At 44.1% G+C, this 7793-nt stretch overlaps 1 protein-coding gene across 2 annotated transcripts in view; it reads left to right on the top strand.

Moving 5' to 3' along the window:
- The window catches only part of LOC112065183 (E3 ubiquitin-protein ligase RFWD3-like), a 14394-nt gene extending 7077 nt beyond the window's left edge, over positions 1-7317 (top strand). For both annotated transcript variants that reach the window (XM_028478035.2, XM_028478034.2), the window contains exon 4: positions 7232-7317. In XM_028478035.2, the coding sequence (XP_028333836.1) occupies positions 7232-7309 (78 nt within the window). In that variant the 3' untranslated portion in view covers positions 7310-7317. The remainder of the gene's footprint in view (positions 1-7231) is intronic.
- Positions 7318-7793: the final 476 nt, after the last annotated feature.

The following is a 7793-nucleotide window of genomic DNA, read 5'->3' as shown; positions in this document are numbered from 1 at the left end:
AAAAAAAAAAAAAAAAAAAAAATAATAATCAGAATAGTTCAATTTTAGATTTATAATAACAACTTACATTTACTGAGTATATGTACCTAATGCTGTGGTATACCTTTTATATGAAAGGAACTCTCAGAGAAGTGAAAGAATTTGCCCAGGTGTGGTGGCCATGAACATGAGCCTTTCAGATCTTCGACCAAGGAGGGCATAATTGACTGCTGTTCCAGCTGCTGAGCTCTGAAATCCACTACTACATCACAGCAAGGCCACACTTGCCAAGGGTTGCTCCCAGCCAGTGACTGAGGATGGCAGGGATACTAAGGCAGGCCCATTTCTGGGAGACGCTGAATGCCTGACAGGCAACTTTAGCTTGAGGACTCTCCAATGGTGTTGGCCAAACTTTCTTAGACTTGAACTTCAGTCTAAGTTGTTTCCACCTAACCATCCTTGCTTCCTCCCTCTCTATCTCTACTTCACACAGGGTGAGATCTGTGTATTTGACTGCTCTAATTGCCTCATCTATGTGGAATCATGCAGGATTTGTCTTGTTGTGACTGGCTTATTTCACTTAGCATAATGTCTTCGAAGTTCATCCATGTTGTAGCATGTATCAGAATTTCCTTCCTTTTAAAGACAGTGATGTTCCGTTGCATGCATATACCACATTTTGCTTATCCCTTCATCTGTCGGTGGACACTTGAGTTGTTTCCACATTTTAGCTATTATGAATAATGTTGCTATGAACATGGGTGTACAAATATCTCTTTGAGACCCTGCTTTCAATTCTTTTGGGTATATACCCAGAAGTGGAATTGTTGAATCATATGGTAATTCTGTTCTTAATTATTTGAGGAACTGCCATACTGTTCTTCCACAGCAGCTGTGCCATTTTACATTCCCACTAACAGTGCATAAGAGTTTCAGTTTCTCCACATCCTCTTCAACTCTTGTTACTTTCTGTTTTTTTTGGGGGGGGGGGTTGTTTGTTTGTTTGACAGTAGCCATCTGAATGGTGTGAGGTGGTATCTCATTGTAGTTTTGATTTGTATTTACCTAATGATTAGTGATGTTGAGCATCTTTTCATGTGCTTATTGGCTATTTGTATACCTTCTTTAGAGAAATGTTTATTCAAATCCCTTGCCCACTTTCATTTATTTATTTATTTTTAAAATTTATTTTATTTATTTATTTTTGGCCGTGTTGGGTCTTCGTTGCTTCGCGTGGGCTTTCTCTAGTTGCGGCGAGCGAGGGCTACTCTGTTGCGGTGCGCGGGCTTCTCATTGCAGTGGCTTCTCGTTGCAGAGTACGGGCTCTAGGTGCGTGGGCTTCAGTAGTTGTGGCACGTGGGCTCAATTGTTGTGGCTCGTGGGCTCTAGAGCGCAGGCTCATTAGTTGTGGCGCACGGGCTTAGTTGCTCCACGGCATGTGGGATCTTCCTGGACCAGGGCTCGACCCCATGTCCCCTGCGTTGGCAGGCAGATTCTTAACCACTGCACCACCAGGGAAACCCCCCTTTCCCACTTTTAAATTGGGTTGTTTGGTTATTTGTTGATGCCTAATCCCCTTTTGTTTTCTGCTTCCTGGTAGACCTAGGTAACACGGGTATGCCAGGAGTGTGCCAGGAAATTTGGTAAGATGGGGATGATTGAGACCCAAGAATAATAAAGACCAGGTGGCAATGCTTAACTTCCAGAAGCCAGGAGACCACAATTCCATTATTACCAGCAAGATTGAAGAGCTGACTAAGGGGTCTTGAGCAGCAGGGAGTTGGGGAGAGAGTTAATAAAAGACAGCATCCCTAGGGGCAGAATAGACACAGCCAATGAGGGTGCTTTTTAACATCTATAACCAAAAAATTCCATAAGAAAGGAGGGGCAGGAGGCTAAAGGTGGTCATCCCCAAAGGTCATGCTCCTTTGCTCAGTTTCTAGACCTGAGCCAATTTTCAGATCCAGAACCCATTGATGAATAAGTAGTTGGGAGCCTAGGAACAAAGACCCTACAACACCATGCCAAGCATATGGTACCTTCAGTCTTTCCCCAGAGATTCAATGGCCATTTACTTGGGTGACTATACACTGACAAAAGAGAAATAACCAACTATTTGAGGACCATTGGACATTTGGTCCAAGTTGCCATTGATACTCAGACTAAAAGCATCGTCATAGGTCCCTGGCCCCTGGGGACCTGGTACTGTAAATGGAGTCCTGGCTAGATTATGGTTCACAGTGGCCCCACTGGTTATGTGGACCCATCCAGTGATCATCTCCCCAGTCCCCAAGTATATAACTGGAAATGATCTAGAATAATCTAGACCTAGAAACACTAGATCATTGTGAAAATGATCTGGAAACGTGTTTCTGGCCTGTGGGATAAGAATTACCATTATAGGGACTTCCCTGGTGGCGCAGTGGTTAAGAATCCGCCTGCCAATGCAGGGGACATGGGTTTGATACCTGGTCTGGGAAGATCCCACGTGCCGCGGAGCAGCTAAGCCCATGTGCCACAACTACTGAGCCTGTGCTCTGGAGCCCGCGAGCCACAACTACTGAGCCCAGGCGCCACAACTCCTGAGCCCGTGCACCTAGAGCCCGTGCTCCACAACAAGAGAAGCCATCGCAATGAGAAGCCCGCACACCGCAACAAAGAGTAGCCCCCACTCGTTGCAACTAAAGAAAGCCTGTGCACAGCAACGAAGACCCAACGCAGCCAAAAATAAATAAATTAATTTTTAAAAAAATACCATTACAGGAAAGGCCAAATGTAAACCTTGGAAACTGCTCTCCAGTCACTGGCCAGGATAATAAATTAAAAGCAACGTCGGGAATTCCCCAGCAGTCCAGTGGTTGGGACTCAGCACTTTCACTGCCATGGTCTGGGTTCAGTCCCTGATTGGGGAACTAAGATCCTGCAAGCTGCGTGGCGTGACCAAAAAAAAACAAAAAAAACAGTGTCTTACTGGGGGATGGAGGATGGTGGAGATTAGTGCCACCATTAAAACCTACAGGATGCAAGTGTGACCCTGAAAGACAGTGGAGAGTGAAAAATATTCCAATGAGTGGAGCTGCAAGCTGTGCCCTAATCTTTCCACTTTGTATGTGAGAAAATAAACAGATTCCTGGGCAGGGTCCAACAGCCTGGTCTGGGGTAGTGGCATGTGGTTGGACTATATGGAGAAGGCACAATGTGTAAAGACTTTTTATTACAGGACAATGCACACCAGAACCTCTCCCATGGCAGAGGCATTGAACAACCAAGTAGGCAAAATGACTCGACCAATTGACAGCCATCCTTCAGCCACTGTAGACCTGATATGTTGGGCCCACGAATGGAGTGGCCACGGTGGCAGAGATGGAGGCTACATATGGGCCCAAAGTCTGTCTGGGAGAATGGACTGCCACTTACCAAGGCTGCCTCTTAATGTCCAACCTGTCAGCAACAGAGACCAACACTGAGTCTCTGATATGCCCTTTTCCTAGAGAAGATCAAGTAGCTACTTTGTGGCAAGTCAGATACAATGGGCCTCTTCCTCTTGAAAAGGCCAGCAGTTCTTCCTTATAGGGATAGATACCTATTCTGGGTGTGGATTTAACTTTCTTGCTCTCAGGGCCTCTGCCAGCAGAATGCCAGATTGAGGCACAGATTGCTACACAACATAGCATCTGACCCAGGGGACCCACTGTACAGTGAAGGGATTGCAGAAGTGGATCCATGACCATGGGATCTGTTAGGTCTTGTCATTTAGTATCCCATCCAGAAACAGCCAGCTAATAGCATACTGATAATGACCTTCTAAAGACATAGCTGAAGCACTAGCTAAGAAGCAACACTGAGAGAATAGGGTGTCATTCTTCAGGATGCGGTGTTAAGAGACCTCTATTGGTGCTGTTTCCCCAGTAGGCAGAATACATGGGTCCAGGAACCAACATGAGGAAACAGGAGTGGCTCCATTTACTGTCACTCCCCATGACCTGGGTGATTTTGTACTTCCCATCCCAGCAACCTGGGCTCCACATCATTGAAGGTCCTGGGTTCCTACAGGGGTGCACTTTGCCAGAGGACACAGCAAGGGTCCCACTGAACTATATAAATTATGGCTGCTACCAGAGCACTTTGGGACCTTGTGCCCAGGGACCAGTAGGTGAGAAGAGGAATCACCATATTGGCAGTGGTAACTAACCCTGATCAACAGGAGGAAGTAGGGCTGCTTGTACATAATGGGAGCAAAGAGAAATATCCAAGTGGTCCACTTGGATGCCTTCTGGTGCTCCGTTGCCTCTCTCTAACTGTGGACAGACATGCAACAATACCACACCAGGATGGAAAGGTTATGCCCACTACCAACACCATCCCTGAAATGAAGGCTTGGGTCACATCACCAGGTAAGCCACCAAGATTTCTGAGGTGCTAGCTGAGGGTAAAGGAAATTCAGAATGGAGGAAAAAGAGGATGAATACCACTTGCAGCCCTGAGATCACCAGCAATGATGGACATTAGTTTATCTCACTAACCTCCCTCTTCTGAGTTTTTCCCTCTGAAAAAGAGATCCATGGAAACTATAGAGTAGCTGTTCATCAAATTTGTGTAGAGAAATAAATCTATGGGGCACAAGGGATGGAATATGATGGTCATGAAAATTTGCCTCTCAGATGTCCAATTGTGGGGACTGTAATTGACCAGCTGCTGTGCTCTGAAATCCGTCGCTGGGTTCACTCTGAGGCCACACTCCCCAAGGGTTCTTCCAGCCAATGACTGAGCATGGCAAGAGACGCTAAAGCAGGCCCATTCCTGTGAGGCTTTAATCCTAATAAGTTTCTTCCACAGCTAATCCTGTCTGGAGATTGCTTGTCACAGAACCCAGAATAAACCCACCAAGAGGCAAATGGTGGATTAGATAAACCCAGACAGTCCAGGCTGGTTCTAACTACAGTGCTATCCCCAAGGCAGGAAGTACATAGGAGGTGCTCAGAAAAGAACTGCTGAATTATAAATGAATAAATCTAAAAATGGCATGTTGAAAAGGGGTTAATTTTCTTAGGAAGTCTTCAAAAATATTGAGACTTTTGAGCTGAGCATGAAAGGAGAAGGAAAAAAAAATTTAGGAAGAAAGTGTTAGAACTTCATGGGTCAATGTCACATCTACATGATCTTGAAATTTTGGATATGGCAAAGGTCAAGAGGTGCTTGAGGAAAGAGAGACCACTGTTGCAGTCCTGCACTAGGGCAATAGTTGCCAAGGACTGGCAGGGACCAGTGCTGCCTTAGTTGTTAGGAAAGCACGTTCCTGGATTCCATAGTCAGAAAATTTGAAAATTGCTCCAGGTGATTCAGCTGCACAGTCAAGTTTGGGAAAGCATTCCTGTATTTTGGAAGCTGCCATAGTCCTCAAATGGGAAAGATGGTAAGAAGTCAGGGGAGGAAAGTGCTCTGCCCCATCACTTCTTTCCACCTTGCTTGCCCAAACAATGAGAAGAACAATTAGAGGGCTTCAGGGAAGTCACTTCAGCCACTCAGCAGTGGGAGGAGCAGCTTGGCCAGTTCAGTAAGCCTTCATTCGTTGCCCTCTATGTACCCAACATCATGCTGAGCACTGAGGGTACTTGTGAGGTGGTTAAAGACTCTCTTAGCTCTTGCTTGGTGATTAAACCACACCCCGGCTGATACCTCTCCAACAGCTTCCCAATGCACTTAGATTTAAGTAGACTTAAACCTAGTTCAATTGTTTTCTGTTTATCCTAAGTGTTCTTTGTTACTTTATTCCCACCTTTCTGCCTTCTTTTGGATTAATCAAATGCTTTACACTTACACATTCTTGTAGTATTCTTTTAGTGTTTATCCTAGACTCCAGGGCCTAGCAGTTACAATCTGCATCCTTCTTTATATGCTATAGGAGTCATATATTTCACTGTTACATATGTTAAAAGTCTCTCATTATCGTTGTTTAAAACAATATTAATTGTCCACATCTTTACCCTTTCAGTGCTCTTTATTCCTTCCTGCAGTCCTATGCTTCCATCTGGGATCATTTTCCTTCAGCCTAGAGTAGTGCAGACCATCTAGCAATGAATTACCTCACTCTCTGCTTTAGTTTGTCTGCAAATGCCTTTTTAAACTATTTAATTTATTTATTTAAATTTATTTATTTGTTTATTTATCTTTGGCTGCATTGGGTCTTCGTTGCTGTGCACGGGCTTTCTCTAGTTGTGGCGAGCGGGGGCTACTCTTCTCCGCAGTGTGCAGGCTTCTCATTGCAGTGGCTTCTCTTGTTGCAGAGCACAGGCTCTAGGCACGCGGGCTTCAGTAGCTGTGACACGCGGGCTCCGTAGTTGTGGCTCACGGGCTCTAGAGCGCAGGCTTGGTAGTTGTGGCACACAGGCTTAGTTGCTCCGCGGCATGTGGGATCTTCCCAGACCAGAGCTTGAACCTGGTGCATGTCCCCTGCACTGGCAGGCGGATTCTTAACCACTGCGCCACCAGAGAAGTCCCTGCAAATGTCTTTATTTCACCTTTTTTGAATGGATCTAATTACATTTTTTAAAACTTATTGAGACCAAATTCATGTAACATAAACTCCACTATTTTAACAATTTTAAGTGCACAGTTCAGTGGTTTTTAGTATAATCACAATGTTATGATTGTGATTATCTGATTCCAGAATATTTCCATCATTCCCCAAAGAAATCCCATACTACTCAGTTCTCCCCTCCTCCCATCTCCTGGAAACCATAAATCTACTTCTGTCTCTATGGATTTGCCTATTCTGGATATTTCATGTGAATGTAATCCTACAACTGGTGGCTTTTTGTCTCTGGTTTCTTTCACTTAGTATTATGTTTTCAAGGTTCATCCATGTTGTAGCGTGTATCAGTACTTCATTACTTTTTTTTTTTTTTTTGGCCGTGCCACGCGGCATGTAGGATCTTAGTTCCCCAACCAGGGATGGAACCTGTGCCCCCTGCAGTGGAAGCACAGAGTCTTAACCACTGGACCACCAGGGAAGTCCCTAGTACTTCATTTTTGAAGTACAATTCAAAATTGTACTAGAATTGTGTACAAAATGGTGTAGAATTCTAGGTTAGCAACATTTTTTTTTCTTTTGGTATTTAAATTATGTCATTCTACTGTTTTCTGGCTTTCATAGTTTCTTAATGAAAAATCAGATATGCCTGTTATTAGTCCTTTGAAGATAATGCATCTTTGTCTGCTTTTAAGATTTTTCTCTTTCTCTCTTTGTCACCAGTTTTACAGTGACGTGCCAAGGCTGTCTATGAGCCAGGACGTGGGCTCTCACTGGACACTGAATCTGCCAGCACCTTGATCTTGGTCTTCCCAGCCTCTAGAACTATGAGAAATAAATTTTCATTGTTTATAAGCTATCCCATCTATGGTATTCTGTTTTTTGGGGTTTTTAATTTTTTTTTAATTTTTTTTTTTTTGGCTGCACCACTTGGCTTGTGGGATCTTGGTTCCCCAACCAGGGATTGAACCCGTGCCCCGTGCAGTGGAAGCATGGAGTCCTAACCACTGGACCGCCAGAGAATTCCCTATAGTATTCTGTTAAAGCAATCCACACAGACTAAGATATCCAGTCTGCTGTTTATGTTACCTAATGAATTTTAATTCAATTCTAGAATGTCCATTTGATTATTTGTATAGAATCCAATTTTCTGTTGAAATTCTCTATTTTCACCTATTTTATCTATCTTTTATTTTCTTTTTCTTTCTTTTTTTTTTTTTTTTTTTTTTTGCAGTACGCCGGCCTGTCACTGTTGTGGCCTCTCCCGTTGCAGAGCACAGGCTCC

Source organism: Physeter macrocephalus, chromosome 17 (genome assembly GCF_002837175.3).
Source record: "Physeter macrocephalus isolate SW-GA chromosome 17, ASM283717v5, whole genome shotgun sequence".
Taxonomy (NCBI): domain Eukaryota; kingdom Metazoa; phylum Chordata; class Mammalia; order Artiodactyla; family Physeteridae; genus Physeter; species Physeter macrocephalus.
This window is presented reverse-complemented; position numbering and strand designations above follow the sequence as displayed.